The sequence below is a fragment of the Sycon ciliatum genome, chromosome 1, assembly GCF_964019385.1.
Source record: "Sycon ciliatum chromosome 1, ocSycCili1.1, whole genome shotgun sequence".
NCBI classification, from domain to species: domain Eukaryota; kingdom Metazoa; phylum Porifera; class Calcarea; order Leucosolenida; family Sycettidae; genus Sycon; species Sycon ciliatum.
Genome location: NC_088643.1, coordinates 829,605 through 856,906, shown reverse-complemented (window position 1 = coordinate 856,906; position 27,302 = coordinate 829,605). Strand labels below are relative to the sequence as shown.

At 46.5% G+C, this 27,302-nt stretch overlaps 1 protein-coding gene across 1 annotated transcript; it reads left to right on the top strand.

Annotated features, from left to right (window-relative positions):
• The first annotated feature begins 2,000 nt into the window (after positions 1-2,000).
• On the top strand, positions 2,001-27,302 carry LOC135806771 (histone lysine acetyltransferase CREBBP-like). Its single transcript, XM_065320994.1, has 8 exons — positions 2,001-2,127; positions 2,438-2,649; positions 20,019-20,120; positions 21,751-22,153; positions 22,521-22,613; positions 23,098-23,200; positions 26,197-26,356; positions 26,516-27,302. The coding sequence occupies exons 2-7, from the start codon at positions 2,460-2,462 to the stop codon at positions 26,335-26,337; spliced, it is 1,032 nt and encodes a 343-aa protein (XP_065177066.1). The 5' UTR covers positions 2,001-2,127; positions 2,438-2,459; the 3' UTR covers positions 26,338-26,356; positions 26,516-27,302.

The window sequence follows — 27,302 nt, the reverse complement described above, 5'->3', positions numbered from 1 at the left end:
GACGTAAGAAGAGCTTTCTTCCTCACCTTTAAATTCTTATGATATACACATAAAAAATTACATTGCTTAAAATGTAGTTTCCAGGTTCATAAAGAATTCAGCGACAAAATATTGAACATACATGTTAGTATCTAGCTCTTCCGTCAATGCATCCAACGTGTGTACCCAAACGTGTAAAAAGAAAAACTCTCAATTCCCTCAAGTGTTTTTAGGAAACAATAAGATCAACAACGAAGTGATTTACAAACATAAGTAGTTGACGTGACCAACGTGTAGCCGGGGTGTTCCGACGTGGTGAAGGCCTACCCACGGCCACGTCGGGACATCACCAACCCCGTCTACAGAGAGCACCTTCTCGCGGCAGTGTCATGGTGATGACAAAAACTGTTTACAGCTGACGAGCTGAGACAAGGACGCCATGGGCAGAAGTTGGAAAGAAAAAGAAGAAGAAAGAGAAGTTTTATACAAGTAAAAAAAGAGCGAAGACGACATCAGGAGTAGTCTCCTAACCCCCTAGCATAACGAGGGTCAGAACCGAGTGCGATACCCATATGGTTCAAATGGTCCGCAGGGACCGGGACTCTGCCAACCGCGGAAGGTTGTAGTAAGGTCACTGTTTTCGAACACAGTGTCCTCCTCCTTGTTTTATGCTGTCAATCTAACAATTATGTAAATCTCTCTACGGATTTTCGAAGGAAAACTCTTTCCTACGTTGGGTCCTCCGTAGGACTTTTTGAAATATTTTTTCGCATTTTCCCCATTTGTCCATGGCAACGTTCAAGCCGCGCGAAACACAAGGTACACACACCGTACACCAGTGACGTGCAAAAATAAAATGGAAAACGCGGTTTCGGTTCATGGTGCATGCGGTGGACGCATGCAGCCAACGCGTGTCCAAAGCAACAACGCATGTTTAGCAGTCGTGGAGAAATCACGTAGAACGAAACCCAGCAGCTCTGATTTTTACGTATGAAAATTCCGTACAGTTCCTACGTCATTTTCATACGTAATTCCGTAGAGCGAAACCTCACTAATGGCCACCAGAACCTTTTTCTCTTCTGACAATAATTCCGCTACAATCTTTTGCTAGGTCCTCACATCAGTTTGAAACCCTTTAGAAAGGCAGCGACAATCGACGAAACTAATAATTAGTTTCGTCGATTGTCCTTGCCTTTCTAAAGGGTTTCAAACTGATGTAGTACTTGTGAGCATATAATGACCTGACGTGTACTGACGATTACTTGCCACGTGCTATAGGTCCTCACATCAGTTTGAAACCCTTTAGAAAGGCAGCGAAAATCGACGAAACTAATCATTAGTTTCGTCGATTGTCGATTAGTTTCGTCGATTGTCGATTAGTTTCGTCGATTGTCGCTGCCTTTCTAAAGGGTTTCAAACTGATGTAGTACTTGTGACGATATAAAGACCTGACGTGTCCTGCCGATTACTTGTGAGGATATAATGACCTGACGTGTACTATACTGCCGATTACTTGCCACGTGCTATAGTGTAGACTGTCCATACCATGTGGCTGTGATGACCGATCCTCTAAAAGACTTTGATTGTCTGGGACGCGTGGTACACACTTGACTGTCTTGTAGTCATTATACTACTACACTCTAAAGTCCAAAGGTGGAGCACTGTTTTCAACAGCTGATCCTCCACCCTGTTTTGTGTTGTCACCACCGGGTACATGTACTAGGTGTAGGCTGCACTGGTGAGCCTGATTGCACACCTACAGTCGCTACGTGGGAGGGATGCGTATTCTGTGCTAATTGCTCACCTCCCCTGCAGGCTGTCTTTTGCCCTGCTTCGTTCCAGTGTCATGTGTCTGCGTGGGGCTCGCCGAGTTTGGCAGCCTCCAATGGATGACTGTGCCTCCCTGGCTGTCGTGGAGGCTAGGGTGTCCCGTTGAGCCTTGGCCCGTGATTGCGCGGAATCTCCGCGCTAGCTATATTCCGCCTGCCACTTTCCTCCGCGAATCCCTGCTATTACACGTAGTATAACACGCGACTCTGGGTCGGTGCTGTCACTTTGCTGTGTTCAGGTCGCATTTGCTGGTCGCGTTTTCCTGCTCTGTTGTATTCTCTTGTGCATTGATCTTAGGTCAGACGCAGTGGTGTACAGGTAAGATCACACGTTTGTAGTATTTCCAGTGCATTCATCCCATGAACTACTGTAACTTAGGGCTGCAACGAATATTCTAATAGTATGCGATTGATATTCGTTTAGAAACGCGATGGAAGGAATGCAGTTTTCTCTCCCTCCTTCCTTGCGCTGAAATTTGCCCGTCTGCAGTTTCCTGTTCTCAAAGGTGCTAACTATACACATAGAATATAATTTTGAATGTGTATAGTCTCTTTCTTCCCCCTCTTTTCAATTTGCATTTCTCTTCTGTTGGAATTACACTGGATTGACTTTCAATTTCATTCTACAGCAAACGCAGCACTCCGTTCAAAATGTCTTCTTCAATTTCTCTGGAGAAAATGATCCAAATTAGGGAACATCTCCTCCTCATTGTGCACGCAAAGACGTGCCAGCTTCGTGAGACTGCTGGCAACCGGCCCATCTGCGGGATACCGAACTGCAAGATGATGAAAGACGTCCTTACCCATCTGCGTGTCTGCCAGGCTGGTCTAGCTTGTGAAGGTAAGTGCAAGGTGCAAGTCACGTGAGTAAGCCGAGCATGCATGAAGTACAGTGCAAGAGAAAAACAGACAACAAATGGACAAAACTAACGTGTTGTTGACGGCCAACCTAACAACCTAATCGTGCATGGTGATATACAGGTAACATCACAATGAACATGAACCCTTGCGCTGTTGTTTTGGCTCACCTCCCACCTCCCTTGCGCTGTTGTTTTGGCTCACCTCCCACCTCCCTTGCGCTGTTGTTTTGGCTCACCTCCCACCTCCCTTGCGCTGTTGTTTTGGCTCACCTCCCACCTCCCTTGCGCTGTTGTTTTGGCTCACCTCCCACCTCCCTTGCGCTGTTGTTTTGGCTCACCTCCCACCTCCCTTGCGCTGTTGTTTTGGCTCACCTCCCACCTCCCTTGCGCTGTTGTTTTGGCTCACCTCCCACCTCCCTTGCGCTGTTGTTTTGGCTCACCTCCCACCTCCCTTGCGCTGTTGTTTTGGCTCACCTCCCACCTCCCTTGCGCTGTTGTTTTGGCTCACCTCCCACCTCCCTTGCGCTGTTGTTTTGGCTCACCTCCCACCTCCCTTGCGCTGTTGTTTTGGCTCACCTCCCACCTCCCTTGCGCTGTTGTTTTGGCTCATCTCCCACCTCCCTTGCGCTGTTGTTTTGGCTCACCTCCCACCTCCCTTGCGCTGCTGTTTTGGCTCACCTCCCACCTCCCTTGCGCTGTTGTTTTGGCTCACCTCCCACCTCCCTTGCGCTGTTGTTTTGGCTCACCTCCCACCTCCCTTGCGCTGTTGTTTTGGCTCACCTCCCACCTCCCTTGCGCTGTTGTTTTGGCTCACCTCCCACCTCCCTTGCGCTGTTGTTTTGGCTCACCTCCCACCTCCCTTGCGCTGTTTTTTTGGCTCACCTCCCACCTCCCTTGCGCTGTTGTTTTGGCTCACCTCCCACCTCCCTTGCGCTGTTGTTTTGGCTCACCTCCCACCTCCCTTGCGCTGTTGTTTTGGCTCACCTCCCACCTCCCTTGCGCTGTTGTTTTGGCTCACCTCCCACCTCCCTTGCGCTGTTGTATTGGCTCACCTCCCACCTCCCTTGCGCTGTTGTTTTGGCTCACCTCCCACCTCCCTTGGGCTGTTGTTTTGGCTCACCTCCCACCTCCCTTGCGCTGTTGTTTTGGCTCACCTCCCACCTCCCTTGCGCTGTTGTTTTGGCTCACCTCCCACCTCCCTTGCGCTGTTGTTTTGGCTCACCTCCCACCTCCCTTGCGCTGTTGTTTTGGCTCACCTCCCACCTCCCTTGCGCTGTTGTTTTGGCTCACCTCCCACCTCCCTTGCGCTGTTGTTTTGGCTCACCTCCCACCTCCCTTGCGCTGTTTCTATCACCTCTCTGATGTAGTTTTAAATCCATTGTTTATGTTCATTTTGATGTTACCTGTATATCACCTGATGATACGGCACTAAGGTATACTAGCAAAACATTCCAATATACAGTCAGCTTCGCTTATAACGACATTCGGCGAGGCATCACCGGATGCGCAGTGACCTCTACGATGTACGCCAGCGCTAGGCATCTTTTTTGGCTGCATGTTTCCTTTTGCGTTGCCAGCTTTTCTGTTTGATGCTACATGTACGCGTGTCGCTCTTTGCTTTTCAGAACTCTTTTTTGAGTTTCAGTTTTATTCCACTTTGTAAAGAACAAGTAATGGTTCGAAGGAAATCTTGTCTGCCATGGCCACAGGGCCGCAACATGGTTCTTCGAGCCGGATGAGCAGTTCTAAAGAAATATACAGTCTTCAGATCACAGAAACACAGCAATGTTGCTGCGAAATCGTAGGGGGAAGAGAGAAACGGATATGGCCGATGTCGCCAAGCAGGCTGCTGAGCTGGAGTTGCCAGCATCCCCTGCCTCACTCGCCCCATCGATGAGATCGTCCTCCTCCGTAAAACGGCAAAAAGCGGAGGCCAATTTGGAGATAGCACGGCGTTTGATGGCAATTGAGGAGGCGGATGCGCAACATCGACTGTATAGGCAGAGGTGTTGCTTCAATTGGAGTTGGAGGCGCGCCATGCCCAAATCGAAAACACCTCGTCCTCTCGTTCGCGACGATCGTCTCGTCCTGCATCCAGTGCGCCGACTCAGCATTTGAGGCCGTTGTTGGCACCGTCGACTACCCGATCAGCAGCGTCGTTGATCAGCTCTGGCCAGGAGAATAAAGTAGAAGTAAGCTCATCTCAGCCACGATTAGAAACAGTGTGTAAACTTCCAGGAAAGTCCGCCTCGACAGCTACTAGGCATTGGGTAGAGACCCAGAAACCTGGCACTGCACACGCCACACTTGCGGCAGGGACAACAGCAACAAAGCCAGCTCAGAAGAGTCCTGAGGCTGGAGGCCTGCACCAAGCGCAAACAGCAAACGGCATGCAGAAGTTTCTAATCCAACAGACAGTTGGTCGTGACTTGCTGGCATTCTCTGGCAACTCCAAGGAGTGGCCCATATTCGCCTCTACCTACCAGCTGCTTTCAACACACTTGTCAACCTGTGGATGCGGAGACAAGTTATCTCTGAAGCAACCCGCCTGAGGTTGTTTGATGCATTTGTGCTATCTATTTTGACCAACAACTGTGGCGTGTGGGTGCTTTCATCCCGGGATGCTACAGCGATGGATGCGTTCCACAGAAAGCAGCTCCGCCATCTATTAGGGATATCTTACCAGGATATTATCTCCAACACAGACCTATATACCTACTGCAATGCTGAGCCAATATCCGTACTAAGCAGAAGAGCACAGTGGAAACTGTTTGGTCATATTCTACGCCTCCCTGAAGCAACTCCAGGGCAAGTGAGCATGACAGCGTATTTCCAGCAACAGAATCAGGGCTGGCTAGGACGCCCGCGCATCACCCTACCAGTGGTGATAGACAACGAATTAGCCAAGGCAATGTCCATGCGTCTCCAGAGTCTGAAGGACCTGGAGACACTGCGTTTGGTGGCTCGGAACAGGCAATCATTTAACAATATAATCGCACAGGTCACATTTTGGAGTGCAGATCACCTAGTGCTTTCAACAGTAATAACGTACTTCCACATTATGAGAATTTGGTATAACCCCACACCCATCATTGTTGAATATTCGATAATAGCGGGGATTTCCCCAACAATATATTTTCATTTTTTGTTATCCTCTCCCATGCCGTTGTACATAAGCGGCTTGCCGCGGATATGCCAATACTACTACTACCAGAGGACGTCAGACGAGTGTGGGTTTTCGCCATCGGAAAACGTAACTCGTCTGCGACGTTGCCTAAAAGGCCCAGCCAAGGCTGCCGTTGGAGCGATGCTCACCGTGCGGGAGAACCTGCCGACTGTACTCCAGGTCCTGGAAAGCCGGTTTGGTCGACCGGATGCTGTGATTGCTGCCATGATCGGGAAAGCCAAGGCCATTGGACAGGTCAAGCCAGGAGACTTTGATAGTCTTATCAACCTGTCCACTGCTGTGACGACTCTAGTAACTATCATGGAGCACCTTCGAAGTGAAGGTCACATGTACAACCCTCAGCTACGTCAAGAGCTTGTTGGTAGGTTGCCAACATCCCTGCAACTGCAGTGGGGAGAGGTACTTGTGCGTCAGGGTAGCCATGACATCAGCTTGGGAGTGTATTCTATGTGGCTGGCGGACAAGGCTGAAGCAGCTGTGCGCGTCGTGGATCTGCCCCGTACCCCAACCGACAAGACGCAGCGGGTGTACAGTCACCAGGAAGTTTCGACAATACAGCACAGCAGCAGCGACAGCACCAGCAAGTGCAACCAGTAAAACTCAGTCAGCCTGCCTTTGCTGCAAACAAGTGCAGCATTCCCTCAGCGAGTGTTCAGCATTCAAGAAGGTTGGCCAGAAAGCCCGTTTTGAGCTGGTCAAACGTCACCGTCTTTGTTTTTCTTGCCTGGCCAGTGGACAAGCTACCAGGGAGTGTGGCAGCAGAAAGCAGTGCAGTGAGCCTGACTGCAAGTACCACCATCATGAGCTCCTGCACAAAGGCAAGGCCGCAGAGAAGCCAGTCGACACCTGTGGGCCCACCAGTATTCCTGGTACAACCCTAGTGTTGCTGAGAGTGTTGCCAGTGACGGTTAGTGGCCCAAAGGGCTGTGTGGAGACACTTGCTCTGCTGGACAAAGCCTCAACTGTCAAGCTAACGAACAAGGCATTAGATGATAATATAGGTGCTGTTGGACAGTCGGATCCCCTGCATATGGCATGAACGAATTCGACGACGCACACGGACAACTCGTCATGCAGAGTCTCTGTATTGGTCAATGGCAGCGATGGCACCCAGCATCAAATAGATGATGTGAGAACAGCCAAGGACCTCAAGTTGCATTCGCAGTCAATGGACGGCAGAGGGCTGGCGAGTCGATGGCCTCATTTAGATGACTCCAGAGTGGCGTCATAACCAGCAGTACAACCGAGGACATCACGGTTCACGTTGGTGACCGGTATGATACAGGCCTCCTCTGGAAGTCAGATCACCCCAAGCTAAATGACGCACTGCCCCCAGGCCCAGATTTGCTGAACCGGCTCGTGGGTGTCCTGATGAAGTTCCGCCAACATGCTATTGCCTTTGCGGCTGACATCAAAGAGATGTTTCATCAAGATCGGATACGCCTAGAAGACCAGCCAGCTGAGCGCTTCCTGTGGCGACAACCTGGTGAGACTGGCCCGCCTGACACGTACATCATGGAAGTCATGATCTTTGGCGCAGTGTCATCGCCACGCTCCGCGCAGTTCACGATGCGGCGCAATGCTGAGGAGAACCGCGAGGAATTCGCTGCTGTAGCTGCAGCATGTGAGGAGAACTACCGTATACTGGCAATATTATGTTGCCGCGTAACGCAGGGGGGTGCGGCGTAACGCGCGACCAGGCTAGTGCGACAAATTTTCGTTGCGTTCGTAACGCGCGTCCGGCGGGTTGCGGCGATCTTTTCATTGCAGTTTGCAAAAAATGATGCGGAAATAGCAAAAAAAATGATGCGGCAATAGCAAAAAAGTGATGCGGCAATAGCAAAAAAAGGACTGCGGCAATATAGAAACCTGTGTAACGGCTCCTGTGCGACATTGCATGTAACGCCCTGCGTGCGGTAAACATGTGCCAAAGTAACGCTTCATGCCAACATGGCCTCACTGCGACCATATTATATTGCCAGTACGGTACTACATGGACGACTACCTGGACAGTGTTGACACTACCGACCAGGCGGTACAGCGTGTAGCCGATACAATTGAGATCCAGCAGCGAAGTGATGATGAGTGTGCCAGCTTTTTCTCTTTTTTTTTTTTTCGAGAAACCACGAACCTCGAGAACAGAATACTGCATGGTAGAGGTGGTTGCAGACGCAACTGTGGTGGTGAAACTGGAGCATCTCCGCCGACCTGAGGTCTCGGCTTCAGCGACACTTCAGAGTACCAAAAACTGGGGAGGAGTAGGCACAGGGGGAGGGGAGGGGGGGGGGGGTACATTTATATAGAGGAAGGAAAAACGGAAAGATGATACATGTGAAAGAGGAAGAAAAAAATAATAATAAGAAAATAAAAAATATAAAAGAGAAAAGGACATATGGATACGAGTTTAGAGTAACTCTCCATCACTGTAACATGATACTATATACAGTCAGAACGTGCAATAACTAGGCACAAAACTGACAGAGTACTGAGACATTCGACGTCCTGACACCTAACTTTAACACATCTCCGTAGCGCTAACCGACAGCCTTCCAACTTGGAAGGTTCAAGGTTATGGAAAGACCAAAGAGGGGAAGGCAAGCGCAACGAAAACGAGCAAAAGCTACAGTCCCAACGGAACAAAGAATGTCGATTGTTACTGGACGATGACGAGACCAGTACGATATTTGACAAAGCGGTCTAACTACAATTCGAAGCAGCAAAGCAGCACACCACCCAACTTGGGTGGGTCATAAATATCAAAGATAAGTAAAGAAAGGGAAGCTTTGCGAAAACGAATTGTACAAGCCGAAAGCCAAACTCCTACAGTACTCCTCATGCATGACATTGTGATGGACTAGTTGACTACAAAACAAGTTGTTTCACACGACGTACGTTTCGCCGTATGGTTCGTGACGGCTCATCAGGTGTGCAATTTGAAACTCGGATGTTGAGCCATAAATAAATGTAAAAGAGAAAAGGACATATGGATACGAGTTTAGAGTAACTCTCCATCACTGTAACATGATACTATATACAGTCAGAACGTGCAATAACTAGGCACAAAACTGACAGAGTACTGAGACATTCGACGTCCTGACACCTAACTTTAACACATCTCCGTAGCGCTAACCGACAGCCTTCCAACTTGGAAGGTTCAAGGTTATGGAAAGACCAAAGAGGGGAAGGCAAGCGCAACGAAAACGAGCAAAAGCTACAGTCCCAACGGAACAAAGAATGTCGATTGTTACTGGACGATGACGAGACCAGTACGATATTTGACAAAGCGGTCTAACTACAATTCGAAGCAGCAAAGCAGCACACCACCCAACTTGGGTGGGTCATAAATATCAAAGATAAGTAAAGAAAGGGAAGCTTTGCGAAAACGAATTGTACAAGCCGAAAGCCAAACTCCTACAGTACTCCTCATGCATGACATTGTGATGGACTAGTTGACTACAAAACAAGTTGTTTCACACGACGTACGTTTCGCCGTATGGTTCGTGACGGCTCATCAGGTGTGCAATTTGAAACTCGGATGTTGAGCCATAAATAAATGTAAAAGAGAAAAGGACATATGGATACGAGTTTAGAGTAACTCTCCATCACTGTAACATGATACTATATACAGTCAGAACGTGCAATAACTAGGCACAAAACTGACAGAGTACTGAGACATTCGACGTCCTGACACCTAACTTTAACACATCTCCGTAGCGCTAACCGACAGCCTTCCAACTTGGAAGGTTCAAGGTTATGGAAAGACCAAAGAGGGGAAGGCAAGCGCAACGAAAACGAGCAAAAGCTACAGTCCCAACGGAACAAAGAATGTCGATTGTTACTGGACGATGACGAGACCAGTACGATATTTGACAAAGCGGTCTAACTACAATTCGAAGCAGCAAAGCAGCACACCACCCAACTTGGGTGGGTCATAAATATCAAAGATAAGTAAAGAAAGGGAAGCTTTGCGAAAACGAATTGTACAAGCCGAAAGCCAAACTCCTACAGTACTCCTCATGCATGACATTGTGACCCCCAACAAAGAATGTCGATTGTTACTGGACGATGACGAGACCAGTACGATATTTGACAAAGCGGTCTAACTACAATTCGAAGCAGCAAAGCAGCACACCACCCAACTTGGGTGGGTCATAAATATCAAAGATAAGTAAAGAAAGGGAAGCTTTGCGAAAACGAATTGTACAAGCCGAAAGCCAAACTCCTACAGTACTCCTCATGCATGACATTGTGACCACCCAAGTTGGGTGGTGTGCTGCTTTGCTGCTTCGAATTGTAGTTAGACCGCTTTGTCAAATATCGTACTGGTCTCGTCATCGTCCAGTAACAATCGACATTCTTTGTTCCGTTGGGACTGTAGCTTTTGCTCGTTTTCGTTGCGCTTGCCTTCCCCTCTTTGGTCTTTCCATAACCTTGAACCTTCCAAGTTGGAAGGCTGTCGGTTAGCGCTACGGAGATGTGTTAAAGTTAGGTGTCAGGACGTCGAATGTCTCAGTACTCTGTCAGTTTTGTGCCTAGTTATTGCACGTTCTGACTGTATATAGTATCATGTTACAGTGATGGAGAGTTACTCTAAACTCGTATCCATATGTCCTTTTCTCTTTTACATTTATTTATGGCTCAACATCCGAGTTTCAAATTGCACACCTGATGAGCCGTCACGAACCATACGGCGAAACGTACGTCGTGTGAAACAACTTGTTTTGTAGTCAACTAGTCCATCACAATGTCATGCATGAGGAGTACTGTAGGAGTTTGGCTTTCGGCTTGTACAATTCGTTTTCGCAAAGCTTCCCTTTCTTTACTTATCTTTGATATTTATGACCCACCCAAGTTGGGTGGTGTGCTGCTTTGCTGCTTCGAATTGTAGTTAGACCGCTTTGTCAAATATCGTACTGGTCTCGTCATCGTCCAGTAACAATCGACATTCTTTGTTCCGTTGGGACTGTAGCTTTTGCTCGTTTTCGTTGCGCTTGCCTTCCCCTCTTTGGTCTTTCCATAACCTTGAACCTTCCAAGTTGGAAGGCTGTCGGTTAGCGCTACGGAGATGTGTTAAAGTTAGGTGTCAGGACGTCGAATGTCTCAGTACTCTGTCAGTTTTGTGCCTAGTTATTGCACGTTCTGACTGTATATAGTATCATGTTACAGTGATGGAGAGTTACTCTAAACTCGTATCCATATGTCCTTTTCTCTTTTACATTTATTTATGGCTCAACATCCGAGTTTCAAATTGCACACCTGATGAGCCGTCACGAACCATACGGCGAAACGTACGTCGTGTGAAACAACTTGTTTTGTAGTCAACTAGTCCATCACAATGTCATGCATGAGGAGTACTGTAGGAGTTTGGCTTTCGGCTTGTACAATTCGTTTTCGCAAAGCTTCCCTTTCTTTACTTATCTTTGATATTTATGACCCACCCAAGTTGGGTGGTGTGCTGCTTTGCTGCTTCGAATTGTAGTTAGACCGCTTTGTCAAATATCGTACTGGTCTCGTCATCGTCCAGTAACAATCGACATTCTTTGTTCCGTTGGGACTGTAGCTTTTGCTCGTTTTCGTTGCGCTTGCCTTCCCCTCTTTGGTCTTTCCATAACCTTGAACCTTCCAAGTTGGAAGGCTGTCGGTTAGCGCTACGGAGATGTGTTAAAGTTAGGTGTCAGGACGTCGAATGTCTCAGTACTCTGTCAGTTTTGTGCCTAGTTATTGCACGTTCTGACTGTATATAGTATCATGTTACAGTGATGGAGAGTTACTCTAAACTCGTATCCATATGTCCTTTTCTCTTTTACATTTATTTATGGCTCAACATCCGAGTTTCAAATTGCACACCTGATGAGCCGTCACGAACCATACGGCGAAACGTACGTCGTGTGAAACAACTTGTTTTGTAGTCAACTAGTCCATCACAATGTCATGCATGAGGAGTACTGTAGGAGTTTGGCTTTCGGCTTGTACAATTCGTTTTCGCAAAGCTTCCCTTTCTTTACTTATCTTTGATATTTATGACCCACCCAAGTTGGGTGGTGTGCTGCTTTGCTGCTTCGAATTGTAGTTAGACCGCTTTGTCAAATATCGTACTGGTCTCGTCATCGTCCAGTAACAATCGACATTCTTTGTTCCGTTGGGACTGTAGCTTTTGCTCGTTTTCGTTGCGCTTGCCTTCCCCTCTTTGGTCTTTCCATAACCTTGAACCTTCCAAGTTGGAAGGCTGTCGGTTAGCGCTACGGAGATGTGTTAAAGTTAGGTGTCAGGACGTCGAATGTCTCAGTACTCTGTCAGTTTTGTGCCTAGTTATTGCACGTTCTGACTGTATATAGTATCATGTTACAGTGATGGAGAGTTACTCTAAACTCGTATCCATATGTCCTTTTCTCTTTTACATTTATTTATGGCTCAACATCCGAGTTTCAAATTGCACACCTGATGAGCCGTCACGAACCATACGGCGAAACGTACGTCGTGTGAAACAACTTGTTTTGTAGTCAACTAGTCCATCACAATGTCATGCATGAGGAGTACTGTAGGAGTTTGGCTTTCGGCTTGTACAATTCGTTTTCGCAAAGCTTCCCTTTCTTTACTTATCTTTGATATTTATGACCCACCCAAGTTGGGTGGTGTGCTGCTTTGCTGCTTCGAATTGTAGTTAGACCGCTTTGTCAAATATCGTACTGGTCTCGTCATCGTCCAGTAACAATCGACATTCTTTGTTCCGTTGGGACTGTAGCTTTTGCTCGTTTTCGTTGCGCTTGCCTTCCCCTCTTTGGTCTTTCCATAACCTTGAACCTTCCAAGTTGGAAGGCTGTCGGTTAGCGCTACGGAGATGTGTTAAAGTTAGGTGTCAGGACGTCGAATGTCTCAGTACTCTGTCAGTTTTGTGCCTAGTTATTGCACGTTCTGACTGTATATAGTATCATGTTACAGTGATGGAGAGTTACTCTAAACTCGTATCCATATGTCCTTTTCTCTTTTACATTTATTTATGGCTCAACATCCGAGTTTCAAATAAAAAATAAATAAAATAATAAAATAATAATATATAAATGAAAAAGCTGATATGAGAGCAGCTAGCTGGAGTCGTCGACCTCAGCTCACGACTTCCTGTGGAGCGCATGCTACAGGCAGAAAATATTGATCACCATCTGGCGGTGCATCAACGCCCGCACCAGCCCTGTGCTCGCCCAGCTTCTGACCCCGGCACAAGGCACCCCTACCCGCCATCAGCAGTCAAATGGCCTACTAAGCCAGGCAAACCGTAGCCGCCGCGGTCAGCGGAGATTTTCTGTTGATGGTGCTCTGCTTTGGAACGCTCTCCCTGGTGAGGTCCGCACAATTACCCGGCTACCTGAGTTTAAGCATGCATGTGTACCATACGCCTGTAGGGAGTAGTTCGAGTTGCTGCTGATTGCTCTGCTCTCCCTCCCCGTGCAGTTCAGTAACCCGCACGTAGTATCACAGATACATCGTATTCTCTCTCTCCCCCCGTTTACCCGCAGTTATTAGTATCCTATTCTCTTACTATGTGCTTCCATAGCCTTTACTATGTTCTTCCATAGCCACTTCTAGGCTAAGCCTTCGCCGTCATTTTATTGGGTCGTCATCCCGTTTGAATGTGCGAAGTGAAATAAAAACCAACCAACCAACCAACCATGCTGGGTCTTCGGTACGGTGGGTAGGGTCCGGCGGATTCTGCCGGCAGAAAAATTGGCAGAATTCGGTACTTTTTCTGGTAAGTTTCATGCATGTTTGGTATGTGGATAAAAAATGGAGCAGAATTATCGAGCAGAATTCGAGGAATTGCCCGCCATAAGGTTTGTATGGTTCTGCCGATTTCACTGCTTTTCGAGCAGAATCTGCCACCTTTTCGAGCAGAATCCGCCGGTCCCTAACGGTGGGACCAGAACAGTGACCAGTTCCTGTTTCAACTCAACGTGACACGCCAAGAGCAGCTCCGGCTGTCCATGCATGCGACGCGCGTTCATTCAATATGGCGGCCAAATTTTAATCTTTTTCATTTTTTACGCGACCTGGCCTAGTCGTATGTTTGCAATTTCGCTCGACTTCCATCTCAAACGGGCAAGGTCAACCTAAACCACGGGTGTTTGCCAGGTCATTCGATAGAGTTTAGAGCTTGGACTGGCCTTGCCTTCGACTGTGCCGCCGCTCGAGCGATCTTCTTGGGTTGCCCATGCGCTACGTATGGTTTCTTTCTCGACGTGGGTGCAATTATTTTTGGATCGTCGCTCGATTTCAAGGGCTCACCAACCTCGTCAGCGAATTTTCTCCGCCTCGCAGGCAATTTTCTAGTATCCATCGATGTCCTAGCCTTTCGATTTCGTGTATTCCTAAGCTTGACGTGCATCACTGTAGCTTTTCGTGGACATTTTAGAGACGTTATTTTGTTTAGAAATGGAGGCTCATGTTAGCATCCTGTCGTCGTGTTGTCGTATTGGAGGAGATAAATACGCGTCAAGGAGTGGACGGACGAAGTATCGTGTGGCAGATCATACTGAATCCATTTTGGCAGTGTTTCATCTCAATATGGATGAAACCAAATACACCCTGAACATTTTTGCCACACTTGCAAATTGGCCATGGAATGCACTTCTACTGCCAGGGGCCCAAAATAATTCTCTGGAGCTCCAGAGGTGGATGTACACCGCTCAAAGACTGGAAAGCACACAGTGGGACACACTGTTTGAAATGCAAGCCTTCCAAGCCTGGCAGGAAGTCCAAATGCAAAACACAAACGCAAGACAAACTTGCGGCATGGGAGAAAACGCGGGCCATCGCCCGCAAGCACGAGCACATGCACGCCGCCACCACTAACAGCAGCATCACCAACAAAACCTCGCCCCACCACACCAGTATCTGATCACTGGATAGTTAAGTCCGTTTGGTTTACGAATTCAAAAAAGGCAGACAAAATAATAAAACTAAAAACACGAGAGTCGCATGGACCGAATCTGATGAGCAGCAGCACGTCACACCCCTATACTAAGCTTAGTAATACAGTAGTAGTAGTAGTAGTATTGTATTTATTCATATTTCTCTAGGGCTTAGTGGGTAAATCTCTGCATCCACAACAGTTCAGATAGGAATACAATAACACACGCACAATGTCCACTTTGTCACCGTGTGGTAGGGAGAGAAGTGTTTGCAGCTTGCTGGTAGACGTTCAGCCGTGCATGCATTAGCAAATGGCTAGAGCAGACGGCCCGCTGCCCTTAGTGTAAGGCACACACGCAAGCGTCAGAGCTACAGCAGCCAAACAGCATAGTTTATGGATTCATGGAAGACTGCACCATACACTGCGCCAGCTCTGGTAGGGTGCCCTTTTCGAGCATCGTCACTGGTCGGTGACGTTTTGCAGGCCTCACCATCAAAGATGCGAGGTGATGCTGCCGATCAACTTGCTGGCATGATAGTCACAAGCATAGCTAATGAAGGATGGCTGGAAGTCAAAACCAGCTGTAGATGTAGATTCCAGGTATACCAGAAAATTACTGACGCCAGCACTTTATCCGATGCCCCATCAGCATCAACTGTACTGGGAGGGAGAAAGACCCAAGTGCCATCAGTATGTGTGGCACGTGTTGTGAGCTGCCTTTGGAGTGAAAAACTGGTCAGCGCCTTCTAGGTTCAGCCCGGTCCCATAGCTCAGTGGTTAGAGCATTGCTCATGACAAGCAAGGTCCTGGGTTCGAGTCCTGGTGGGTCTGGCGGTTTTTTTCTCTTTTCAGGCAGTTCACTTCCCCAATTGATCCTTTAAATTTGAAGTTCTCCCAATCCTTTCAAAAAATATTATTATTACAAGTATTCCTTTCTACTTTTATTATTGGCTCAATACCCGAGTTTCAAATTACAAGTATTATTTAAACAAACGGCGAGGAGACAATAATTTGATAACCGCAATCAATAAAATTAGCTGAACCGACATTTAGAGAATGAAGTTGAAGACACCACTGCAACTGCACTTATGGTTGATAAATATGGTGGTAAAGACACACTTGGCAATATGGCGATAAACACACGCCTGCCCACACACGCTCTCCAAGCTGCAAAGTTCTAGCACAGAGCTCTCCTTCTCACCACTTCATTCTCCCGAGTCAAGCTCCGTATGAAGACATCCAAGAAGAAGATTGCCTGATGAGTCCAGCGGGGACGAAACGTACGTCGCAATCGAGCTATGTCGTTGCTGTGTCATCTTCTATGTGCCCTGCGCTACTTGATGTACCAGCCTGCTATGTCGGATACCGCCAACCATGCATCGACTAGGCGCCAGGCGCGAACTGATGGTGGTGGTGGTGAGAAGGAGAGCTCTGTGCTAGAACTTTGCAGCTTAGAGAGCGTGTGTGAGCAGGCGTGTGTTTACCGCCATATTGCCAGGTGTGTCTTTACCACCATATTTATCAACCTGAACCGACATTTGTGTACTTTATTCATGCAATGTAAAAAACGGTGGAGACGATGTGTAATAGAACAATTATAATATGAAGAAATGGTGTAGAGAAAAAATATGGATTCAAACAAGCTTTCAAACAACACTCATCAGGAATCGTCGTTGTACTAAAGGACACTGAAACAAAATTGAACTATTATAGAAAATCTAAGTTAGAGAAATAACACTAAGAACAACAGCTGTTGTGTATCGGTAGAAAGACTTTTCATGGCTCTTTTTGTTGTGGTCCTTTCGTTTATTTTGGATTGTTTTGCGTTCTGCTTTGACTCGTATTTGACTGGTTTGGTTGCATGTATAGTTTGTACATGATCCAAGTAACGGTTACGTCATTGTCATACGTTGTGTTTTGTTGCGCGCATGCTCGTATGCTGCCATCCCCCCGTTTACCCGCAGTTATTAGTATCCTATTCTCTTACTTTGTGCTTCCATAGCTTTTACTATGTTCTTCCATAGCCACTTCTAGGCTAAGCCTTCGCCGTCATTTTATTGGGTCGTCATCCCGTTTGAATGTGCGAAGTGAAATAAAAACCAACCAACCAACCAACGATAAATGTTAGTCTTTTTCTTCAGTTATCAGTTTACCTCGTCGTGTCCGGTCTTCTTGTCTGTCCGTCTCCGTCTTGTCAAGAAATTATGTAGAACTCTTAGTTCAGTTTCGTTGTTGTGTGTGGCGGGTCGGATGGGCAGGGAGGCTGGGCCCCTGACGCCTGGACAACATGTGCGCGTGCACAAAAACAGCAGTAAAATTTACAAGTGTGAAATTTAACAATCAAAGCGAGAGCAATAACGAATGCGTGTGCTAACATAATAATAATAATTCTCGTCTACGTTCCAAAGGGAACTCACGACAATGGAGTGACAAAAAGCACCGCGGCAACAAAAAGCACCGCGGCAAAAAGAGAGAGAAAAGAGAAGATATGATATTTGACGAAAACAATCACGGTGTAGATTTCACATGAGTTCCAATACACCACATCAGCAAAGCTCATTCTTAGAAAAATAAAAAAATAAGATAAATGAAATGAAATCATTGGTCATCACAGTTAGTCATGTGCGTCCACACCAAAATCACAGCCGGTCATGTGTGTTCACACCACCGCAGAGCAAATGTTACTCCACTTCTGCCGGTCAACTGCACAACTTCTTAGGGTTTCGAGGTGCCGGCTCGTCTTCAATGCGACGGCGGTGAACTTGACGTCTTGCTGGAGGGTGGTGACTAAACAGGACCTTGGAGCTCCCCTCCTGTGCCTCACAGCGTACTCCATTGATGCGTATGCAATCATTGCTTGATTGCCTGGTGTCGATGATGGCTGGCGTAGGATGTGTCCAAGCAGACGCCATCTCGCTCGCTTTGCCATAGCGGATATTGGCTCAGTGTGAGCAAGCTCATACAGGTCATCATTCGACACGACACGAGGGTAGAAGATACCAAGCATATGCCGAAGTTGCTTGCGATGGATCTTATCCAGGGAGTCTTCCAGTGCCTTAGAGAGGCCTGCGCAGCCAATATTGTACGTGAGGATAGGAAGAACGTATGCGTTGTAGAGTCGTACCATGGTGTTAGTTTGTAGATGTTGCCGCCGAAACCAGATCGCCTTCATTCGACCAAATGCCACAGCAGAAAGACCAATCCTGCGTGTCACATCTTGTGCAGTGCCAAACAGAGAGCCCAGAGTCCTGATGCTTCTCCATTGCTCTTGACCACGGTGCACTGTTGTTTCTGAAACTGGTTGAAGGTACATCCTGACCCATTCCGTTTTAGAAACATTGACTTTCAGGTCCCACTTGTCGAAGATGTCCTCTGCAAGTGCCAGAAGCTGACGGAGGTATGTGTGGGACGTTGATATGAAGTCAGCATCGTCGGCATATGCTGTTTCCGGTGGTATCTGCGCATCTGCAGTCGGTCTTGGTGGTAGTGCTGATCGAAGATCACGCAGTGCAGCTTCGAGGTATACCGTAAACAGTACAGGTGAAAGTCCGTCTCCTTGTGGGGCTAACAATAGACTTGCAAATGGAAAAATGAACAAACAAGAGAATAAAGAAGGAAGGACAAAGGGACACCACATAACAGCTGTACATTTCACCTAGAACATTAAGGTGGCAGACTACCCGAAAATTCGCTGAAAAATCGAATTTTTAAATTCATATTGAGTGCTACGTCAGTTGAAAGAGCATAAAATAGCTGCAAATTCTCTGAAAATTGTATCCCGATCTGACCAGCCGTTCAAGAGTTACGGCCGAAAATGTGTCACTGCAAGGAAAGATATTCTTGTTGCACGCTGTCATTTGTTGGCAGCACTGTATTTGAATGTGAGCAGACCGTGCGCAACTTGTCGTATTATGGAAACACGCGAAAGTGTGGAGAAGTTTGCTCCAAGTCCAAAAAAGTCCAAAAAATCACGTATTGGTCGGAGAGCGAAGCCCGCCGCGGTGCAGCAGGACTTTTGCCAGCATCCTCGTGACGGTGCAGATATGTGGCTTGATTATTGTAGTTGACGTTGATTTAGTAACTTTGGCAAGTTTGAGTCGTGTCAAGAAGCTAGGTAGGATTCAGTACTAGGCGGTAGCGGAACGTGAGTGGTAGTCTTTGCCGAATTTTGAGGGTCTCCTGGATTTGGTGTGCAGCGCTGTGGAAATGGCTTGCTGTGGAGGTCCCAGCACTGGATGTTGAATCAAAGGTACGACCGCGTAGCACACCCTAAACCTAACAAATATCAAAAATTGACTTGGGTCTGTGGGAGTCGGTGAGAGAACGCCCACTCGTTCCGTTGTGACAGATTGCAGGGCCACGTTGAGGAGCCCTACCCCACCACCCATGGCTGCTTCTGGACTTGTTTTAGGTTTGAATCCCGCGGACGGACAGAATGGGCACGAAAATGTGAAAAAATTGTAAATGCATTTGTCTGGCGCCTGTGTGGCTCGCACACTGTGGCACGTTGCCGGAATTTTGAGTTTTTCCGGCCTGGAAAGCCTGTCAGTGAGGTGCAAGAACTTTTAAATCATGTCCAGTATGAACATACTTTCTCATTTTCCATACTTATTTAGGAGAATCCCTTCGATAGGCATCTATTTGCCTCTGAAGGATCCGTGAAATAAAAATCAATCAATCAATCAATCAGAGGGCCAGCATAGTGGCAGGAGTGTGTGGTCAAAATTTCACTCAATTGAATGGCATATGAAATTTATGGGTAGGCTGCTACCTTAACGGCCAAGCTTGGCCGCACCATACACGACACGTTACTTGATCAATTTCAACCCAATTATACTATCTTTCTGAACACACAAATTAGGCTTATACGGACGCTGATAGATAGCTTGTGTTATCACTTTAACTGTAGTTAGGGACCGGCGGATTCTGCTCGAAAAGGTGGCAGATTCTGCAGTATTCACAATCATACATGTACATGATTGTCCTGTACACTCGAGGCGTTCGGCTTTGTAGTTGCAACTTCAACTACTTCAAGTAGGTTGCCTCAAGCTTTACGCTTTTCAGCGACCAACAGACAGCGGCATGCCAAATGTGAAATGTGCGAATGCCAAATGCTGCTGTTTGATGATCGCGCAAATGCGTGAAACATGAGGTTACAGCTACATGGCCGTTCGTCTCCGTTGTGTGCGTGCTTAGGATTCACAGTATTTTACGTCAGATGTAATGGTCTATCCTGCCCTTCTCGTTACCCCTTTCAGTCGCACACTGCTCATCATCGCGCCCGCTGCTCAAACACTGGCTAAACTGTGGATATCCGGACTGCAATGTCTGTATTGCAATGCGGCCACTCTATCGACTATGTAAGTCGTTCTTGTGTTACTATCATGTTTGAAAGGGTAGATGATCTTGTCTGATTTAGATAGATGAACTGTATTCTGAATAAAAGGGGTTTTGTCAACTTACGACCGCTCTATTTAGTTGCTATTCACTCTTGGCGCATGGGCTGGATGCAAATTCTTTTATTAGTGATGTCGAAAAAATAAAAATAAATAAAAAATATCGTTTCGGGTCAGTCACCCATCGTCGAAACAATTTACAAAGGGGGAACCTGGCCTTTTTTAACGAAAACAAGCGAGAGCGTATGTACACCAAGAACAAAACAAACGAAACACACAATAGCCGCGGATGAGTGGATGAATTTGCATGTACAACAGACAAGGAGAAGTGCGCTGAAAGAGAGGGTGTGCAGCAGCTCAGCAGCTCCTATGTAGGTTCCCATGTCGGGAGCAACACACAATTCCCCAAGTATCGCCACAGTCGCACCAACCTCTTCTTTACATTGTTGTCCCCAGCGCGGGCTTGCCAATTAGATGGTTTTTGGAGGCAACAACGTTATGAATGACCAACGGTCCTCAGCGCTTGTTCAGCACCTCCATGAGCGACACTGACTCACGCTGCTATCTGGTGTTCACGAGGTGTTTGTCGTGCCGGAAACGGAGCGTATCTGTAAGTTTGTATCCCTGGTGATGTTTGTGCCTGGACAGCACTAGATAAGTAGTGTTCTTCAGGCACAATCTTCGTCAAACTACTCAAGCTCAACTGATGAGGGGTGAATTCCCCGAAACACTGTGTATTGAGCAGGGAGTGGTGCTTTCTTGCAGGTTTGCCGAATGGACGGTTCGATGGACGTCTCGTGTGCTCTGGATGGCAGTCGTTAGTCAGTCAAGTGAGAATTCAATAGTTGGGCCAAAAAACACATCTGTGCTCTTGGTGGTTCCGTGCTGCTGGTGATCATCCTGTGACGTGCTTCGTAGTAGTGTTCCTCGAAAGGGTCTCTTGCGACACTGAATGTCTCCCTGAATGTCTCACCGACATACCGCTTCGGACACAGTGCACACTTCATTATAGACAATGCCGGGGGAATCACACACACTCGCTATCTCTCTCCCTCCTTCTCTCTCTCTCTATCTCTCCCCCCTCTCGCTCTCCCCCCCCCTTTCTCTCTCTTTCTCTCTCTCTCTCTCTCTCTCCCTCTCTCTCTCTCTTTCTCTCTCTCTTTCGCCTTCCTTTGTTCTATCCTGTAGCAATGCAATCGGGGCCTTTTCATCTTCTGTCAGATTGGGGACATGTGGAGGGCGATAGGTCTTATACAAGGCCATAATATCTTGCTTTAGCCTTGCTAATCCTGCCTCCTGTTCCACGGACAAATCGTCTGTCTTGTACTGACGCTTACCCTTGTAGACAAGCGGACGAATCGGTTATCTTAGGGTCTTTTAACATATCTTTTTGGCTAGCTCCCGAGTTAGTAACAGTACAGTGGACCCATTACCCTCCGCAACCCGAAAATCATTGATTCCATGTTGGTTTCCAGTTTCTTTCACTCCATGGCTGTCATCTTACCCTGGGTAGCAGTAAGTATAGGACCTTTAGCAAGGACTTCCCTTTCCCAATGCCGTGACCTCAACACCGAGCTATATGGGTTTTGTACAGATCATCCGAAGGCCAGGAACTCAACACAGGGCGGCACGATGAATGGAGCTAACCCAGCGACAGCTGCTGCTCTCTCCATGATCAAAGTGGAACCGAGCACGGAAATGCTGCCGCCGCCAGGGAATGTTGTTGGTGCTGGTTCTGGTGCTGCTTCTGCTGGTGCAACGCCTAGCACTAATCTCGGTCTGCAGGATTTTTCAGACATGTACACAAGTTTGCCGGACTGTGGCATGCTTCCTCCTGGTGGTAACCACATCGGTTCAGCTCCTCGTGGTTCGGGTATAAATTGTGGTAATCCTGGCCTGCTACCCAATGCTGCGCTGCCTGTGGGTCAAGTTGGTGCTGGCAATATGCAACAGCCAATTTCTCACCCCATGGCTAACCAAGGCAGCACGCATCAAATGTAAGTTTTCCATTCTTAGCTATGGGACTGGGCGTGTGCACCTGTCTCTACTTCTCAAATGAACTGAATTTCGTTTCTTTCTGATCCTTCAGAATTGTGCCTCATTGCTATTTGCAGAGGAAGCACTTAACACCAGTGTTATCCTGTTTTGTGCCAAACTCATCCTCTTACTTTGAGCATTGCTGGTTTACCAATTTCGTGTGAGAAGCATAGTAGTATTCTGGGGTTTTTTTCCACCTCATACTTCCATCATGAACACCTTTTGTGTTTGAATTTGGAGTGACATGTCCCTGGCCAAGTCTTACTTACTAACAGCTTTGGACAATGTAATGTTTCCTCTGATAATGATGCTTTCGGTTCTTTTTAGGGACAGTTTTTGGCAAGTTTCTCCACCTGTGGCGAATCAACCTTGGCATCAGTATTCTTCCGTTGCTCGTCGCCAGGATACCATTCGCATAGTGTTAGTTCTGTTGTCATTGACAGGTTTTGAGTCTGTTTGGCAAAGCATCCACATGTAGTGTAATACTAGTTGCATCGCCTTGTTATACTGGTCTGGTATCGGGCTCATTCTATTGGACGTTTGCGTTTGTCCACCTGTGGCGAATCAACCTTGGCATTAATGTTATCCCAAGGGTAACCGTTGGGATATCATCCAAAGAGTGTGAGTTCTGTTTTCATTGCCAGGTTTGAGTGTGCTTGGCGGAGCCACCACATCCGTGTTTATACTAGTTACATTGCCCCGTTGTACTGGTCTATCAAGCAGCACACGCCGTCATGGGGTGCGTCAACACTGAATACCAGGGGCACTTGTCAACTGCAGAAGGGGTTCTTAGCTAAAGAGGCTTCTTTAGGCATATGTTTTCAACTTTTCATGCCTACCCAATGTCATATTCTGTAAAAGTAACCACAAACTCCTGTCATTTTTTGAAATATTGTCGCTTCAGGTCCCAAATGTTCGCCATGCCTAACTTAGATCATGCGAGCTACCCCATTGGCCAGATTTTCAAGGACATGGAATGCACATACTTCTCTTATGCTACCAGTGAGGTGAGTTGCGACACGTTCTTTCTCAAATTCAACTATTATTTAATTCAAATACATGTAGTTAGGGGAAGCGAGCTGCCAGAAAAGCGAAAACTGCATGGGTTCTAGGTCAGTACGCTGAAAATCATTCTGTGAGTAGCATCAAATTTCATTGCCTTCGACTGGTCGAAAACTACGTCGAGGCTTGGACAATTCTCGACAGACACACTTGGGCGAATTACTATTTAGGCGATTACCAACTAGGAGAGGGTTTTTTCTCCTCTACACTACAGAGGAGTTCGCCGAATTCTTGTCTTCTTACCAGCTAGTGCCAACATGCACAGTGAAACGTTTATGCAATTCCGAACATGACTCAAAAGTGTTACAAAATGTGCGGTCAGTCCTTCATCAGAATTTACTCCTCTAGGTTGTAAGCAAGATTATGTGCGATGCCCCTCAGGAAGACAACGAGTGGTTGCTCGTCATCATATCTTTGGACTAGGCAAAGCAGTTTCCAGGCACGATCCACAAACCTCTTTTACCGGCAAATTAACACAATGGTTTAAAATGCAATAATTAACACAATGGTTTAAAATGCACTAATATCGACAAACCCCTTTTTCAGGTTGGAGGTGCATGACGCGCGGTCAAGTGTTTCTTCCGCTTGTGATGATCCTGCAAATGCTAGTATAGCGACAATTCACTGGGCTGGAGAAAACAACGATGCCAGGCTTCTTGTGCGGCCAAGTTAGCTGGCGGAACATTGCATTTCGGGCTTGGTCACAGTCGCGAATTGTCACTGGATCAATTGACCACCTCGAAACGTCACGTGACTAGCCCTTGGCGGATTATGCCGGCTAATATTTGGCATAATCTTGGGATTTCGTCAAAAAATTATGCTCCGGCATAATATATGGATTCCAACGTGTAAGGTCGGCATAATCTTTCGGTTTAGACAAAAATTATGCTTCGGGCATACTACAGCTTTGTCCTCCGGCATAATAATTATATGGATTCCAACGTGTAATGTCGGCATAATCTTTAGGTTTAGACAAAAATTACGCTTAGGGCATAATACAGCTTTGTCAAAAAATTATGCTCCGGCATAATAATTATACGGATTCGAACGTGTAAGGTCGGCATAATCTTTCGGTTTAGACAAAAATAATTATGCTTAGGGCATAATACAGCCTTGTCAGAAAGCCCTGGGGCCGCGTGTGTGTATGCGTGGTTTCTCAATCCTCTATGTACAGCGTGAATACATAGTGGAACCGAGCATAATTCAGCATATTTGTTGGCATAATTGTGGCATAATCAAAAGCATAATTTGACGATTGGCCGAGCATAGTCCGCCAATGGCTACTGGTGACGAAATGGCATGCTCCTAGCTGACCGGATACCAGTTCTCGTGGGGTTGTCAGTATTTTCGTTTTCTGATAGTTCGCTTCAACGTACTGAACCAAGTTAAGTACCCCATTCCTAAGTTTTTAGGAAATTAGAGGCCACATGCCACGTACTGCTCTTTCCAAATTTGAAATTACCCCATTCCTCTTTCAATTAATCATTTTCTTTCACATCTGCCAGTACGTAACAGTAACTGACCGTGGTTGTTCCCATCTATATACATAGTTTGCTGGCTTTGTGGAAAAACAAAGATGAAAAACGTACATCGTGATAGATAATGCTCAGTTTGCTGGGTCTCCTGGGACTCGAAGACGGAGAAAGGTGGAAACGTTCTAGATGTTCAGGAAATATAATTATTATTATTATGTATGAATTTAAACGATCTCTCTCAGAACAAGAACTCTTCCTCTCCTCCATGCGCTCTCACAGCCGACTCACTGCTACCCTCGGTAGCCATTACACACACCAACCAAGGAAGGGTTGCAGGTAGATACTGAAATTCCTCCTTAGATTCTATTGGCCGAATAGTACCGTTCACCATTTGAAATAATCTCTCAGAACACTTCACAAAAGTATTTCCTAGCACTAAAATATGCTGTAGCAATGACACTAGCAATGACAATGTTTTGAAATTTGATTGATTTGATTTTTTTGATTTATACATTTGTAAATTCAACTCGGATGGAGAGCCAAGATATAAAATTAAAAAATTGTGGTCCTCTCTTAAAATATTTTTATACATAATAATTATTATGTATGGATTCAGATGGAGAGCCAACGTTTAATTTATACAAAGAGAAAGACCAATGAACTACAAGTTACGCTATACTGTCCACTAACACCACCAGTTACTAAACAATCAGCTCATGCGATAACATTGCACGACACTGACCGACGGTACCGACGTTCTACAACTAACCTACTTACAGCTCTAGCACATCTTGTAACTTGTGGTGTTAGTGGACAGTATAGCGTAACTTGTAGTTCCTTGGTCTTTCTCTTTGTATAAATTACACCTTGGCTCTCCATCTGAGTCCATTCCTGCACACCTGATGAGCCGTCTTTATCTATACGGCGAAACGATCTTCGTGTGAAACTGCTGCTTATTGTCCATCTAAATTGTCATAGTCGAAGTACCGTGCTGTTTTACTGAGGCGTTCGGTTTTTTCATGATTCTTGTTCGCATAGCTTCCCTTTTATTGATCTTCGCATCTTTTGAGCCACACAAGTTGTGTGGAATGTGGCTTTGCGCTCCTGAATCGTGGTTTGACCGTATTGTCCAATGATATTGCCAGTATCGTCATCGACCTGCATGAACATCCGCCAACGTCCCTCACAGCTGAGACTTTCAGCTCGTGCTTATCTTGGTTGCGCTCACCTTCCTCTCCTTATGTTATTTCTATAACTTAGAACCTTCCAAGTTGGAAGGCTGTGGGAGTGCGCATCCAAGATGTGCTAGAGGTATTAGCCAGTTAGTTGTAGAACATTAGTACCGTCGGTCAGTGTCATGCAGTGTTATCGCATGAGCTGATTGTTTAGTAACTGGTGGTGTTAGTGGACAGTATAGCGTAACTTGTAGTTCCTTGGTCTTTCTCTTTGTCTAAATTATTATGTAGGAGGAGTATATGATGATGTTTCCAGCCATGTTTGATGCTTACCTATTGGTGGAGTGTATGAAACTCCACCACCACCAGCAGCAGCAGCAGCAACAACGAGAACAACAACAGCAGCAGCAGCAAGACCGAGAAGAACGGTAGCAGGAAAAAGCAGATGGAGGTATATTTACGATGGCACTGTTATTCTCTACTGTGTGTAGAATGCATGCTGTAGGTCAGTGTTGCAATGTCAGCTAAGTGTTTTGGAGGATCCTGTGCAAAGATAAAGTTGTACGATACTGATCCTCCTGATTCTACCCCTTTTTATTCTTTTCTTCAGCTAACCCCAAAATGGACATTGCAGCAGCAGCGGCAGCAACAAATGATGGCGCAGCATATTGCTGCAGTGCAGCAGCAGCAACAACAATATCACTGCCAGCTTGTTCACCAGCAGCTTCAGCTCAATAGTTCATTCAGAGAAACAATGTTTTTGTTAATAGCCCAATATGTTTATCGCTACCTTGTCCTTTTCTTGGTGTCAGGATTTTTTGTTATGGGTGTGCGTGTGAGTGTGTGAGTGAGAGAGGACGTGTGTGTGTGCTTGCATGTGTGTGTGCGCACGTGTATGTGTATGGGAGAGAGAGATTTAGAGAATGATTGTGTGTGTGTGGGTGCGCGCGTGAGTGTTGGTGTGCCTGTATGTGTATGTGAGAGAAGGAGAGAGTGTGGGTGCGTGAGAGTGTGTGTGCAAGAGTGAGAGAATATTATGTGTGTAATGGTATGAGTATGTGTGGATTTGGCACTTCCGTCCCCGGCTCTAATCAATTAAATTCATACCAGAACTGCTGCTGCATAGCTCAAGTCTGAAGACTTAGCAACTTACTTCTCGCCTGCAGCTGACTCGGGCACTATTATTCCCCTCAGCATTATTTTCTCACCTCGCCCCCCCCCCCTTATGTTCAGGCTCTTTGTTTTGGAGCCATCATTTGCCTGACGATCCTAATTTTAACATGAAACTCTGAGTTGCCACACAGCTTCAAATCTCTCTCTTAGCTCTTGTGTACAAGGCTCTGCCCTCTATGAGTAATGAGCACTCTTCGGACAGTGGAGCACGCCACTTGATTATT

What these genes read in the sequence shown, in the direction of transcription:
- LOC135806771 (XM_065320994.1), top strand. Translation starts at nt 2,460, where the DNA reads ATGTCTTCTTCAATTTCTCTGGAGAAAATGATCCAAATTAGGGAACAT. An exon ending in GGCTGGTCTAGCTTGTGAAG is followed by an intron (nt 2,650 to 20,018) that starts GTAAGTGCAAGG and finishes TACCCCTTTCAG; the next exon opens with TCGCACACTGCTCATCATCG. An exon ending in GCGGCCACTCTATCGACTAT is followed by an intron (nt 20,121 to 21,750) that starts GTAAGTCGTTCT and finishes GGTTTTGTACAG; the next exon opens with ATCATCCGAAGGCCAGGAAC.